The 15,021-nt window shown below is 34.7% G+C and overlaps 4 protein-coding genes across 6 annotated transcripts; 2 read left to right on the forward strand and 2 right to left on the reverse strand.

Moving 5' to 3' along the window:
- Positions 1–1,121: 1,121 nt before the first annotated feature.
- LOC145005711 (ylmG homolog protein 2, chloroplastic-like) lies at positions 1,122–3,476 on the forward strand. Its single transcript, XM_078964822.1, has 3 exons — positions 1,122–1,606; positions 2,754–2,953; positions 3,133–3,476. The coding sequence occupies exons 1-3, from the start codon at positions 1,238–1,240 to the stop codon at positions 3,404–3,406; spliced, it is 843 nt and encodes a 280-aa protein (XP_078820948.1). The 5' UTR covers positions 1,122–1,237; the 3' UTR covers positions 3,407–3,476.
- Positions 3,477–4,088: 612 nt separating this feature from the next.
- Positions 4,089–4,601, forward strand: LOC145005895 (uncharacterized). Its single transcript, XM_078965009.1, has one exon. It carries the CDS (start codon positions 4,161–4,163, stop codon positions 4,503–4,505), a length of 345 nt encoding a protein of 114 aa, XP_078821135.1. The 5' UTR covers positions 4,089–4,160; the 3' UTR covers positions 4,506–4,601.
- Positions 4,602–7,846: 3,245 nt separating this feature from the next.
- On the reverse strand, positions 7,847–9,372 carry LOC145006330 (uncharacterized). The gene is made up of 2 exons (XM_078965421.1): positions 9,251–9,372; positions 7,847–8,583 (listed from the first exon to the last, which is right to left on the reverse strand). The coding sequence occupies exons 1-2, from the start codon at positions 9,315–9,317 to the stop codon at positions 7,979–7,981; spliced, it is 672 nt and encodes a 223-aa protein (XP_078821547.1). The 5' UTR covers positions 9,318–9,372; the 3' UTR covers positions 7,847–7,978.
- Positions 9,373–9,852: 480 nt separating this feature from the next.
- Positions 9,853–13,103, reverse strand: LOC145004026 (zinc finger BED domain-containing protein RICESLEEPER 2-like). Of its 3 annotated transcripts, XR_013662240.1 has the most exons (6): positions 12,776–13,103; positions 12,652–12,665; positions 11,250–12,565; positions 10,352–11,123; positions 10,198–10,276; positions 9,853–10,100 (listed from the first exon to the last, which is right to left on the reverse strand). XR_013662240.1 is itself a non-coding variant. In XM_078962932.1 (5 exons), exons 2-3 carry the CDS (start codon positions 11,347–11,349, stop codon positions 10,432–10,434), a joined length of 792 nt encoding a protein of 263 aa, XP_078819058.1. In that variant the 5' UTR covers positions 11,350–12,565; positions 12,776–13,103; the 3' UTR covers positions 9,853–10,100; positions 10,198–10,276; positions 10,352–10,431. The 3 variants fall into 3 exon arrangements, 1 of the variants encoding a protein (XP_078819058.1); XR_013662239.1 differs by having other exon boundaries at positions 12,652–13,103; XM_078962932.1 differs by lacking the exon at positions 12,652–12,665.
- Between the last annotated feature and the right edge of the window lie 1,918 nt (positions 13,104–15,021).

The raw sequence follows: 15,021 nt of genomic DNA on the forward strand, positions 1-15,021 counted from the left end.
CTTGAGCTCTAGTGATTGCGATGATACAAGGTTAATAAACTGTTCTGATAAGGGAGTTTTGATAGCTATCAAGAAATTCAACCTAAAACACTTCAAATCAATAGTGTTTCTCGACTAACAAACACCAGTCAACACCTCAAATCCAAACGAATGTGATGTCACATGGAGATTTCAGAATCAGAAAGAGAAATTATGGAGAAGGTATAGAGATTTTAGAAGGCTTAAGATCGGATTCACCGATTCTTTCACTTACAAAGTAATCAGAGCGAAAGGATGGCATTCCAGTGTCAATGTACGTTGTCCACGGCGAACCCTATTCGGAAAAAGTAGAGGTTTGTTGGGGGATTGACCGGTGTCAATGACTTCCTGAGCAACTACCGTCGACGAATCAAACCCATAACCGGATCCATCTTCAACCTACTCCCCAGAAGTTGCATCATCGGCGGCGTCACATGATTCACCTTGTTCTGCCACATTGGAGACGTCGTTGGGGACATCGATGGAGTTAAATCAAGCACCAATAGGATCATCGAAAACATTTCCATTGAATTAACAACAACATATCCTGATTTAGGAGAAGGAAGAGTTGATATGGTAGAAGCGTACACTGGCCGGAGCTCCTCCACCCTGTGAGCAAAATTAAAACCCTTATCATGTGTTTCACTTGATGGTCTTTGTGCCTATAAATTTTCTCAGCGTGGATGAAGCCATGATTCAAATACTCCATGTGCATATTCGCACGAAGAAAAAAAGGTCATTAGAAAAAAAAAAACATGTATGTATAGGTTAAGAAGAAAGGGTTAAAGAGATGTGGATGGTTGACCCTATTCTTGCAAGTGTGTCGTCGAGTTGAATCATTTGTGAGTATGTGCTGACTCACCAGGTTATATGTATTCACTAACCAGCTTACTTGGCAAGTGACTAAGCAGAAATTCCTGTTAAAATGGGTAAAATGATATTTTCAAATGGTAAAACACAAGTACGTGCCCCTCAAATGCAAAAAAATAATCACGATGAACCATTTAAACCAATATACGAAAGTTTGTTGGCCTGCTTAAGATTATACATGTTAGATTTATTACTCCAAATATCTATAATAAAATTAAACAATTATACTAAACTGCGATACTTCAGTTTGCACATTCACAAGAAAGCGTGAATCCACTCGTTACCAAATCCACTCGTTACCAAATCCCATCTCGTCTTCCTCCTCTCAACCCCTTCCATTCTCAAAACAATGCATTCATCATCTTCATCTTCTTCAAGAACCAAAAATCCATGTCATGACGATAAATCCACCACCAAATCTACCGACACTAGTAAATCCAACGGGAAATTCACGAAATTAGATCTCCCTCTCTCCATTCTCAGCCCCTCTTCACTCGTGTTCTTCAAATCCACATCTCTCATCACCACCCAACTTCATCCCAACACAAACCCCATTCTTAATCTCCAAAAAATAGTCACTGCATCACCCGATAGTTTCGTTCGTAATTTCCATAACTCCATTGATAAATGTCTCCGTGATCTTCATCATTTTGCTTCCAACAATCCCCTTTTCACCAAATTGCATTCTGCCGCCTCTCAATACCACAAATTCTGCCAGGTATTTAAATATTTTTACCCTTTAGGCTTCCATAACTAATGCTTGTAATTCGTTTCTTCGTAACCAATGCCGCTGTTCTACAATTTGCTAAATACAATTCAGGGTGTTTTGGCTTCGCAACTAATAGACCTATTCTTAATTCAGTCGAGTTCATACTCATAATCGTGGTTAATTTGATTATACTCTGTTCTTTTTTTACAATTAACGTTCGAAGCATTTACATTTCACCAAAAGGGCATAGTTTACCTAGGTAGAGAGGAATTACATGTTTCCAATCGTAGAAAATTCGAGATAAATGTATGGCGATGTTAATTTCTTCTTTGCTAGTTTTTATCTTGAAGAATCATCACGAATTCTCTGTCAATTTAATGAAAGATGGCTTGTTTATATACATTAAGATGTTACTTTTTGACTTAATGAACTTAAAAAGGGATACATGACTTAATTTGATAACTATATGTGAGTGTTTATTTTTGACTTAGGGGCTGTTTGTGTTGCCTCTTACCGGTCAGTAGGTTACTAAGAAATATAGTCTTACTGTTTGTTTCGCTAAATTTTCTCCTCTTACTCGGTCAGGAGCTCTTACCCAATCAGCTAAAAAATATTGCTGACTGAGTAAGTATGACAACATGGTTTCAGTTGTTTTTTTGAAGCGAAAATGCCTGGAGTCTGCAAACCACCTCTGCAACCCTCTATAGCAGAAGAGGTGGATCAAACGACTGCAACATTTAATAAAAAGTGTAATTGTTTTTTAACGTTTGCAGATTACTACAGTAAGTTAAAGTAATGTGCGAAGAAGTTTGAAGCAATTGGTCTACTGCTGCGCAACACAGCACATGCGCAACAATTTTTAAGTCAGAAGTCATCTGAAAAACAAACAGTTGCGAAGGGCCAAGTGTTGCGCGTGTGTTGCGCGGCGCAACAATAAATGGTCTGAAGTTGTTTTTTAGAAAAAACAAACAGCACCTTAGTCATAAGACTTTGCAGAAAAAACGACTTAACAGATAAAATCAAAGAAAGGATACTTTATCTATCAAGTCTTAATCTCCTTCTAATTCTACAATGTGTCATCATTTTCTCAACAAATTTTAGGGCTAAATACAACGAATCACATGTACTTCACCTTTTGTGTGTATTATACTTTCAGATTAATTTTAGAAGCCACATGAAATCAAACAATCTCTCGAATCACAATTTTGCTGCGATTCTTCCTGGAGATTCATTGGCAGGGCTTGTGGTATCAAATGGAATTCTAAATTTTTTAAATATTTACAACTCATTGTTGGTTGCTCGGCTAGTTCTTACCTGGTTTCCAAACACTCCTCAAGTCATTGTGAACCCCCTAAGGTATTATTATAAAAAACACCAAATACAAGAAATAACAACATACTTTCATTTCTTTCTATTATAACAACCCACTTTCATTTCTCTCCATTACAACATTCTACTTTCATTTTTTTTTTATTAATTATTGCACTAGAAATTTAACAATTGTTAATTTTGGTTTTATATTTTTATTTTTACAGCACTTTATGCGACCCATATTTAAATATTTTTCGCGGGGTTATTCCACCACTTGGAGGGACTTTGGATCTTTCTCCCATTCTTGCATTTCTTGTGCTAAACGCCTTAACAAGCACAGCTTCAGCACTTCCTGCTGAACTTCCATCTCAAAGAGGCTCATCATCTGAAAAATATCCATCTTTTCTTACTTCAACATCTCATCTTACAACTTCACAAAAGAAGTGGTTAAAAAGGTTTAATGCAGATAAGTCAAAGGGCTCAGAGTGTAATTTGTAACATTATATTTATATGTTGTTGTGAAGTTTACTCATATGGTCTTTTAATTTTTAATCATCATTCATGTCCACTCGTATTTTTTGGATCTTCAAGAATAAGCTTCGAGGTTAAGGGTAATGTAGTAAATAGTAATCTAAATACATTTTTTTTTTTTACTTTTATTATGTTTTAACGCTTAGCTTTCAAGTTCGTCTTATTTTTGTGAAAGTTTGTACTCTTTTTTATGGACACGTGACATAGATTTATTGAAATAATTTAAATCAGAGTAAATTTAATTATAATACAATTGTTCAAAATGTTTTAAGTTTAGTGCAAACAATAACATAACTAAATTTTACAACAATCGAACAATTCTGAAATTTGATTACTAGTCTTTCTCAACATTTTTACAACGATTGCATAAAAGTGAAACTTGGTTAATATTTTATGAAATTATTTAAAAAAAAAAAGATGCCACGCCAATGAACAAGAATTCTCATAAACGTTACGAAATTTATGCTGGTTAGTGTTTAGTGACATTATTTAGGATTTAAGAATATAATCAACTTTTATTTTTTTAATAAAGATCCCTAGAACTCCAACCTTACACAATCTTCCCTAGTGGAATAGAGAATCCATATCCTCCATGATGATATTGTTTGTCATCTTTTTTATGGAATCAGGTTCCTATACATAAAAGAGAAAAATAACAAAGGGGTTGATTGATCAATCGATTACCTCAATAAAATAACCAAAAAATTCAATAAAACCCTAAATGGAGCATGAAGGCACACGTAGGAGACATGAAAGGCGATCAGCAACTAAAAAGTTGCTAGCTATAAGCTTGGGAGTTCTAGCTGTAGTGTCACCACTCTTTATTGACAAGAAATCACAGAGTCTTGAAGAATTGGAGCTTGAAGATGAACCTTTAATCAGTATTTCCACTTATGCCTTTCTAGTTTTGTTTGTTTTGATAATCGTTGTGGGGTTTTCGTGTTATTTGGATCAGAGTCTTACTACGTTTGATCCTTATTGGATATATAGAGTTGGAGGTTCTTCTGGTGGGATCATAGCGTTGCTATTAGTTCTTACTTTTGTTTTGAAGTGTAGGGATTTTTAGGGTTAGAATCTATTTCTTTTTGAAAGCATATTAGTGCACCTTGTGAAACTCAACTGATTTTGTTTGTCAAGCTACATATAAATTAGCTTTTTTGTATGCCTATCAAAACCAAAAAAAAAAAAACAGCATGGGTATATGTATGATTGGTGCATATTATGATATTATGATGTTTGATCATGTTCATGCGTTCTTACTTCTAGATAGACTTTGTAAGTGAGATCCAATATTCAAGTTTGGGCACCACGTTCCTTATTCGGTAACATTATGATTTACTTTCTTCATGTTGATTATGTGATCGGTTGATCAGACGATAAGCCGATATACATAATGTTTCCTATAAGAGCATAATCTAGTTTTGTGAAAAATTACTTTCCACTACCCGTTAATCACACGTCCGTAGCATCTTTTCTTTAATTAGGATCATGGTTAACTGTTAGCACCACTAGTTCCTTATTTTCTAGCGTTTTCTTTACTCTTTAAATATTATGTAATGTAATTGCATTACTTAATGATTTTGGGATGAACTCTGATAAATGTTTTACTTAATGATGATTTGAAATGTTTGGAATAAATGATATCTATTTTGGGTTATATTAAAAATGAAATTTTTACCCTTGATTTTCGGGTCGTTACAGTTAAGTGTTTCTTACTAAACCCATTAATGACTTAATACATTAAGTCCAATATTGCTTTCAGGTTAATTTTGTCAATGATTATTATTTAGTATTTCAATTTATTAAATAATCTTGTGTGTGTCTCGATTAATTCTCAAAATTAGGGTCTTATGCGATTAGGGTTTTCCAAACTCTAATTAAAGTTTTCCAACCCAATACTAGCCCATTAGTCCATTGGTTGGGTTTTAGGTCACATTGGGCCTTACTGGGCCCATTAGGGTTCCATTGGGACCACTAGGTTTTCTTTGGGCCCATTAGGGTTTCATTGATCCCACATTGTGCAAACATCCCCCAAGCGAGGTCCAAACGCAATCAAAACACACCACCACCCGACACGGCGGCCGGTGGTGGTTACAAGTTTTTCTATTGATTATTCCGGCATGATTATAATTACAACACAATCCAAATAACACACACATACTAATATAACCACATACACTAATAAACACACACCCACACATAATACCCTAGCAATGGAAACACACCCAATACACTTCTGATTGGGAAATAGACCCAGCCACCCACTTAGAGGCGCACGGCGGCGGTGGCAGTGGCTGAGCTTGGCGGCAGTAGCATCGGTTAACGGCTACAACCACCATGGTCGGCCGCCATGGTTGCTCTTCACGGGGCTTCTCTGGCCAAGCGAGTCTCTACAGTCGAACAACAACCACAACCCACTCACATGCTTGCGTCACATGGGCTGAAGCACACACAAACACGACTGGCAGCGGAACACCTCACGTCTTTTCCGGACACGGTGACGACATCAACAACGTTAGCGGTAACCGCGAAGGTTAACGGTAAGAAGAGAAGAAAGAAGGTTGCAGCGATACAGCCACGTTGTCGGTCTCCAGATTCCAGCATAGATGGCGGCGCTCAACAAACGGCAACAGCTACACCCACGTTGTGTGGTTGTATTCGGCAATGGAACAGTGGAACGAGATGTGCTTGCCATCAGCAAGGTCCGCCGGCGGCATTTGGTTGATCGGAACAGGAAGGAGTCGAAGGGAGATGCGGCTGGACGAGGGAGAAGAAGATGCCAGCTGGATGTGTGTTGCTAGGTTTAGGGTTAGGACGAGGAGGTGATGGGTTATAAGTCCCGCTCCCTCTCAAACATTGGCACATATTGACAATTTCAGTCCCTCCATTATTCTTTTCAAATTAACTCTTTAATTTACAATCTAAACCCTCCCTTCTGAAAATCATTACATATCAAATCTGAATACTTACCATATGGCCCCTCCATGACCAATTATTTTCAACTTAGGCACATAATTTACCCTTTTAACCCCAGCCATCCAAGATCCTTTCAAATTAAGTCTGATATTTATTCTTTAACCCCCAAAACTAACATTCCGATAATTATTATTTGATTTTGGACTATAATAACATATAATAATAATAATAATAATTGCTTCTCGGGGTTTCGGGTTTATTATTTAATTATTATATTTTAAATGGGATGTTACAGTTTCAGTGTTATTTAAATAAGAAACTGCGTGATTTTTGGTTCTAAATTCGCCAATAACCAAATATGTGGGAATTGGTCGCCACTTTATTTAGAATCTCGAATTTCAGAGTTGTTGAACGTTTCATCAGATTTTCAAGTTGTTGATGTTTTCATCAACTCCCTTCCAAATAATAAATTTGAAAATAAGAAGAGCAAGTTGGATATGATTGATTTCCAAATCCGATTTGAGGGGAAGTGACGATTTTTCTTATTTATTTCCCTATTTACGTTGGAAGGGGGTAATATTATTACTAGTCCTAACTTTCTTATGTAAATATTCCTTTTATGTTATTCTTTTGAGTGCAGATTAATACATTGCTATGAACAAAATCAATATGTCATTTTCTCTCTATCCCTCTGGTATTTTATTGAAATTAGAATAGAAATATCATTATCCATTAAGCCATTTATCCGTACACCACTTAAGATCTAAACAAAAAAGAAACAACTCTTAAGTATCTCAATAACAAATCTCACATTCAACATGGAAAATTCTTAATTTATGTTTTTGTATTAAAACTATTAATCACCTCTACCAAACTATACAAATTGAGAAGGAACATCAGCATGTTACTAATTGTGAACTTCTGACGTATTATCTAACAATAATTTTAAAATCTAAAATTATTTATCATTTAATAATTGCAACGTGACATTAAAGAGGGTCCAACCAATCTCATGTTCAACATGAAAGATTCTTTAATTTATGATTTTGTATCAAAACACTTAATAAGCTCTATACAAATTGAGAAGGAAAGTTCGGCATGTTATTAATTGTAAACTTTTGAGGCATTATCTTATAACAATTTTATAATCTAAAACTATTTATCATAATATAACTGAAACATTACATTTAAGTGTCCCAACAACCAATCTCATGTTCAACATGAGAAAATATAAATATCAATTAAGGAAGTTAATGCTTAGATTTGAATTTGATGCCTCCTTATAAATTCTCATCTAGTCTACGAAAAATAGACATGGACAAACATACAACCTAACAAGTTGATTATATTAACATAATGTGAATTGGGCTTAGATTTTTACCACTAATAATAAGATAAACTTTTAACTTTTTCCTCCCCTAAAAAGCGGACATGATGAGAGATACTTGCGTGAGTAAAAGACGTAACATCCTTCCTCATCTTATCAACAAAAAACATACGTATCCAGTATAACATACACAACCTAACAACACTAGTACAAATACATCTTTAAGCTTGTATAAATGAACAAATACAAAGGAATTTCAAAAAAAAAAAAAAAAAAAACTTAATACTCAAGAAAACTCATACCAAAATCGTATAACACCCCACAACAAAAACACCAACAAAAATCATCAAAAAACTCAAATTTTCCAACAAACCATTCACACCACTACACTCATCATTAGCACCACTAAAGCAACTAGGCCTAGTAATCTTAGCCTCACCCCTTTCCAACACAAAGCTACTATTCGATTTCCCGTTACTAAAAAGAAGACACCAGAAATACGGACCACCGCCATCTGAGCCGCTGACTGCCGCCCCGATCTCGGTGTGGGTGGTGTTGTAGATTATATTCAAACTTGTGCTCTTCATCGTTAGTATTTGTGTGAACACTTTATCGGGTTTGATGTATTTTGATTGGCACCCGAGCACACGGCCTGTGATGGGGGCGAGTGTGGCCACTTCGACTCCGCAGTTGGGGGCGAAGGTTTCGGCGAATTCGGATTCGGCGGGTTTTTTGGCGTCGGGCCCACCGACTTCATCGCATTTTCCTTGGTAGGCTTTGATGTATTGGAGAGCTATGCATGCGAGGCCGGGGTTGTTGGTGAGGGAGGATGATTTGTGGGATGTTCTGTTTATGTTCACTATTGCTACTAGCTCGTCGGCTGGGTTTTTAGTGACGTTTTCTGTTAACAAGAAATACAACTTATATGCTTATTTAGAATCACAAGTCTTATAGCATGGTAAAATAGCTTCTAAATTCTAACCTTTTGAATTATTGTGTATATTTCTTGAAGTGTAGAAGATAAAAGGTAAGCAATTTAGTTATCTAGATGAATGTGAAAAAGAGTATTAATTTCGGCGATTTTGGAACAAGATGATTCCAATTATTCCGATGAGATCTTAAATGTTAGGTAGTGCACTTTTTTCTCTTGGTTGAATTCAGTTTGTTAGCATTTCAGATCTTAAATGTAATGTTCACTAATCGTACTACATTGAAAAAAGAAGAAGAAGAAGAAGAAGAACGAGAAAAAGATGAAGTAAAGTTCGAAACTAAGCGGGGATTTAGAAATTAGATCTGTAAAAGAATTGGTCCAATCTTCGAATTTACTAACTACATTGCAATTCTTGGTAATTAACCACAAGAACAAAGAAATCGGATTGGGAACAATGAAATCGCAATAATTAGAGGTTCTAAATTAGATCATGCCCTTGAAATAAGCAAATAGGAAAGGTAAAGTTCATAAAGAATATCAAATCTTAGTTGTCTCCTACAGTAAATTTAGGGATTTATCCGCAAACAATGCAGTGGAGATAATTCTAATTTGCAACATAGACAGAGGGTGAACTTACTCTCATCAAGAGCAGATGATGAAGATATGAAGAGAATGCAGAAGATGATGCATAGACTCGTCGCCATTGATGAACACTGTGTTTGAGAGAGAGAGAGAGAGAGAGAGAGAGAGAGAGAGAGAGATTCGTTGGACTCTGAAGTTTGAACTGCTCTGGGGAAATTACAAGTGTTCAAGAATACCCCTTGAGATGCTGTTAATTACGAAGTAGACCAAGCTAACTCCATTTTGTATTTTAACCCTTATAGTTTTGGCTTGTGTCCCTTTGTGGTTACCAGCTTTTCTCAAGTGCCAAAAAAAAGTCCTTTAATTTTCAATAAAACGATAGCTTCTTCGTTGAAATAAAATCTTAGAGCCCTTTGGTTGCATTTAGGGCTGTAAACGAACCAAACGAACACAAACGAGGGTTGTTCATATTCGTTCGTTTAAGTTTAACCGAACAAATGAACGAACACGAACACATAAACAAACAAATTACCTTGTTCATGTTCGTTCGTTTAAGAAATTACTTTGTGCATGTTCGTTTATGTTCATTAATTATGGTGATAAACGAACATAAACGAACAAATCTAAACGAACTATAAATGAACATAAACGAACAAATATAAAAAAACAAAACCTAAATGAAGATAAACAAAGTTAAATAAAGATAAAACACCATTAACACCAAAACATAAATACATGTATTATAAGTTTATAACAAATCCTACGATTAAAAACATCCAAATTACTTAAAATATTGTCTTTTTTTTCAAATATCTTCTGCAAAAAAATTTGCATAGCTTGACCTTTAACTTCATCACATCAAATATCTTTTCCAAAATGCAAAATTAAAGTTCTTCGCCCTTTATCTACATCACACAAACATTATCCGTAAAAAGATGAATAATAAGTTAATAACTAATAAAGAGATAAGTAAAAAGTTAATAGCTACTTGCATGATTTTACCTTGAATATGATCACACTTCATAACTTTTCAAATGGTCACACCTCACAGAAGATCAACATATATAACATCATCAATTTCCTATAATGCAAGCGAAAAACAAGTAAAGTCCATTGTGAATAACAAGTATTATTATTTAAAAACTAATAATATTACCTTGTTTTTCTTTTTCTGTAGTCCGTAATATTGACGATACCAATCAAATCCACATATAAGCATATCTACCATCTTAGTTCCTAAAGAGGAACGGTGTGGATCAATAACCCTTCCACTGGCACTGAAAGCAGATTCAGAAGCAACAGTTGTGACAGGAATCGCCAAAATGCTAGCAGCCATTTTAGATAGAATTTTGAGCTTATGTTTTTTCTCCTCCACCACCCTAAGGCATCAAAATATGCACCTGGCTCACTAATATAAACCCCTTCTTCCAGGTAAGTGTCTAATTCTGACTTTACACTAGCAATAGAATCAACACTTATGATATGTTGATTGTATTTAGCAGTACTACTTCTGATACTCTTACCAAATCTCAAAGTCGTAACACTCGGACCTCTTTTTGATGCACCACTTTCAGTTCCATCTGTTGCATTCGAAGATTGGACAACATTTGTAGTTCTATGCTCCTCAACATACTCTGCAAACAATTCTTTCAAGGTATCTATAACAAGTTTAACATGCGTAGATGCCTCATCATTAGAGTAGATTGCCTTAAAAAAGAAGTTAAGTAAATCTGTCTTGTATCTAGGGTCCAAAATACCAGCCATGGAAATCAACAAATTACAAGGACCCCAATATTTGTCAAACTTCTTTTTCATCTTAACATCCATTGGTTTCATGTAAGCATTCCCATCCAAAACTAATTCATCTAATGATTCTTTTATTCCGTATAGCTTTAAAAGAAATAGATTTGATGTAGGATACTCGGAGCCTATGCAAAATCAATAGAAAATAATAAGATTAGTAAAAATATTAGACGATCAGATTACTAACATGGTGAAATGACTAAAAATATATGGTAAATTATACATAAAAACATAAAATGAACTACTAGAACCTGAAATTATTTGTGTAGCCTCGTTGAAAAGTGCTAAAAACAAACAAATATCTTCAACTTTTTCCAATCTTCGTCGCTCAGCAAAGTGGTGTATGAACATTCTCTAACAGCATAATCCTTAAACACATCTTTAAACTCCAAGGCTGTAGACAACATAGCGTAGGTGGCATTCCACCGGGTACTAACATCTAATATTAAATGCTTCTTTGGCATGGATAATTGCTTTGAAAGATCACTAAAGACATAGGCATTTACATGTTTCACACTTTCACGAACATTGTGGGTTATATCTATAATTTCAGACAAACCATCTTGAACTAACAAGTTTAATATATGTGCACAACAACGCACATGAAATAACTTCCCACCAACAACTTTCTTTTGAAGATTCAAATTTTCAAGTAACTTCCTAGCAACCACATCATTTATCTTAGCATTGTCAACCGTCAAACTAGCCACCTTACTTTCAATATTCCAATTTTTTAGACATTTGTATAAACAATCATATATACCAACACCTGAATATGGTGGAGGCACATCAACAAAACTCAAAATACATTTGTGAAGCTTATAATCTGAATCAACAAAGTGACATGTCACAACCATATAAAGAATATTTTGACATGATATCCACATATCGGTTGTGATACTCACACGATTGACAGCATTTAACATTTTTTGAATTCCTTTCTTTCCAATTTCATAACTAGACACACAATCTTGTCTAGTTGCAGCACGTGAGATCTTGTTGAATAGTGGATTAGCTTCTTTCATAACCACATTAAACAAGTCATATTCAACAAAATTAAAAGGTAGCTCATGAATCATAATCATGTGAGAAATAACCTCCCTCATCCTAGTATTGTCAAACTTCCAATTTTGGATCGTAGTTGAAGAATCTGTCTTTCCATGTGAAACCTTTAACTTTGACTGACCTTTGCCACCATTTAATATTAGGCAATCACTAACATGTGTAAGCAATGGTGTGGTCGTCCCTTCCTTAAGCTTCTTAATTTTTTCACCACAGTGAACACATTCAGACCCTTCAGTTCCATCTATAAATGTTATCGTTTCGAAATGTCCCCAAGCTGGCAAAGTCTTCTTTCTTTTCCGTTTAGCATATGGAGTATGTTCTTTGATATTTGTTTTATTTACTTGTGTTGAACCAGTACCTACAGCCACATTGGTTCCTCCTGCATTATCTTTTCCTTCGTTGCTTTCAACAACAATAAAACACTTGTATCAGATGGTGAGTGTAAATCTATATATCGATCATCATCAAATAGACATGGCCCAATGAAAGATACATCAGACATCTGCAATGCAATAAAGCATATATCTTAGCACCAAAATTTTAAAAATAAGTAAGAAACATTTTTATCTTCAAATCAAAATTCATTACCTACTGTAGAGTCCCTGTGTGTAAATACATGTGCAAGAAGCAAAAGAATAGAGAGCTTTATAAAAAAAATCAATTTTATGAGATATATGAAAGAAATATAGAAAGGCTATATATTACTACTTACCAAAAAAGTCGTTTCGAGAGAAATAGGAAGTAATGCAAATTGCAGAGAGTGAAAACGACGAACCGATTATGAGGATTTGGAGAAGACGGAGTCGGTAGAAGGGCTTAGGGGGGCGATTGTTGACTACAAATTGAGAAGATGCAAACTGTAGCTCAACAAATTGTGATGATTTAACCAATTGTGAAGGTTTGGAGTACACGAGCAAAAAAGAACACCACCAAAAATATTGGGTTTTCTCATGTATTCTTTGGAGCCAAATATTCCACTTCCTGGAAGTAAATTGGAGCCAAATTTCTTGGAGCTAGAGCCAAATATCTTGGAGCCAGAGCCAAAGGCGAAATTAAAAGATTTTTAGATTATATCCATAGTTTGAGAATTTACATAAATACATATTATACAAAAATACTAAACAATATAAATTAATATACGCACAAATTTAGAATGTGTGGTTCTTTACCCTTATATTTCAATTTTAATATACTTACGGCAAATTAGAACAAATCTAATTAATTTCAGTTTATATATATATATATATATATATATATATATATATATATATATATATATATATATATATATATATATATATATAACCAATTATAAACGAATGTTCACGAACATAATGAACGAGCAACACCAATGTTCATGTTCGTTCGTTTAACTAAACGAACAAATATTCTTGTTTGTGTTCGTTCATTTATTAAATAAACGAACATAAACGAACTTCCCGCCGAACGTATCATGAATGGTTCGTTTACAGCCCTAGTTGCATTTAAATGAAATTTGATTTGTCGACAAGTAGAAAGGGTTAGCCACGAGAAGGGTTTGCAACATATTATAATGCCATAAAATATCGCTAAAGGACGAGTTTCCTCACCTATATCCTCACATAGCACGAAGTCGTAATAGGTGGTCGGAAAACTCATTTGATTTGTCAGCAAAAAATAAAAATACAAATTTTACATTTTCAATTTAAAAAACTTTATGGTAATGTCATATTAGCCCATCAAACTTTTTATGTTTGTTTTAAAAGGTCACTAAACTATTTTTTTGCACATTAAAGGAATAAACTCTCATTTCTCTGTTTTAAAATACCCTTATGTTGCCTTTTACCGGGTTGAAAGGTAATATACATGCCACGAAGGAAAATGTCGGTGCCAGGTCATTTAATGAAATGGCCACATGTAGTACATTTATATTAATTTGTTTTAAATAAACAGTTTGTGTTATACAACCCCCACCCCCTCATTGAAGAAACCCCTCCTCATTGAAGAAAACCCTCGTCCCACCATAGTAACTGAAGATCAATGGCTATATTCATCTCAATCAAAGTTCATTTCCATATTGTGTTCATTAACAAACCTTTTTGCTATTTTGATGGTGTTCATCATGTGTTCAAGAACATCGGTTTTGCTGGTATGTCATATAATGAGTTTGTGGGTTTTCTTGAACGATTCACACAAGAGAAGTGTAATAAACTTTATTATTGTCAACCCGATTTACAAATCCCAGAAGGCTTAACCTTGATTTCGAATGAACTTCAATATCAAGAATTTATAGACATTGCTTATCATTGTGGAGTATAAGTGTTGGATAAGGTGTCTAAGTCCATAACTATTTCTGGTATATACTTGACCCGACCCGGCATGGTCCATTTGGGTTGCATGGCACCATGAAATTGGATAAACTAAATGAGAGAAATAACACATATGGTTATTAATATATTATAAGTTCTAATATATTAATAATATTATTTAATTAGTTTGATCAAGAATTAATTTAGAATTAATTAAGTGATCAAAAGATAACTAATTAAATATATGGGTTGATTATGTATATCATCCATAACTTATATAGTGGGCTAAGAGGCTCCAAGGATAATCATGTTGGGTTGGATCCATTGGATGCTCCATGGAGGCTCCATGGGAGTTACAAACCCATGGATCATGGAAATGAAGAGTCATGACACATTAGGGTTTACATGGTGTAACCCTAGATGTGTCAACACTATATAAAGATCATGTTTCTCCCAAAATCGGCTACACATGCATACTTGAGGGTTAGAGCCGATTTTTAAGTGTTATACATTCTCTCCAAGTTTAATCCATAGCATTTGGTGTTGTGTGAAGCATTTGAGGCATCACACTTGGAATGCTAGGCTCACAAGGTTTCAAGGAACAATTACAACAAGGTATGTAGTTCTATCTATTATTTAAGTTAAAATTGTTCCCCATGTATGCTAGATA

This window comes from Lactuca saligna, chromosome 7, assembly GCF_052625555.1.
Source record: "Lactuca saligna cultivar CGN05327 chromosome 7, ASM5262555v1, whole genome shotgun sequence".
NCBI classification, from domain to species: Eukaryota; Viridiplantae; Streptophyta; class Magnoliopsida; order Asterales; family Asteraceae; genus Lactuca; species Lactuca saligna.

Excerpts from the sequence above, each read along its gene's own strand:
- LOC145005711 (XM_078964822.1), top strand. The coding sequence starts at position 1,238 with ATGCATTCATCATCTTCATCTTCTTCAAGAACCAAAAATCCATGTCAT. Across the intron at positions 1,607-2,753 it reads AATACCACAAATTCTGCCAG|ATTAATTTTAGAAGCCACAT; the intron begins GTATTTAAATAT and ends TTATACTTTCAG. Across the intron at positions 2,954-3,132 it reads GTCATTGTGAACCCCCTAAG|CACTTTATGCGACCCATATT; the intron begins GTATTATTATAA and ends TTATTTTTACAG.
- LOC145005895 (XM_078965009.1), top strand. The coding sequence starts at position 4,161 with ATGGAGCATGAAGGCACACGTAGGAGACATGAAAGGCGATCAGCAACT.
- LOC145006330 (XM_078965421.1), bottom strand. The coding sequence starts at position 9,317 with ATGGCGACGAGTCTATGCATCATCTTCTGCATTCTCTTCATATCTTCA. Across the intron at positions 8,584-9,250 it reads ATCATCTGCTCTTGATGAGA|AAAACGTCACTAAAAACCCA; the intron begins GTAAGTTCACCC and ends TCTTGTTAACAG.
- LOC145004026 (XM_078962932.1), bottom strand. The coding sequence starts at position 11,349 with ATGTTCATACACCACTTTGCTGAGCGACGAAGATTGGAAAAAGTTGAA. Across the intron at positions 11,124-11,249 it reads GGCTACACAAATAATTTCAG|GCTCCGAGTATCCTACATCA; the intron begins GTTCTAGTAGTT and ends GATTTTGCATAG.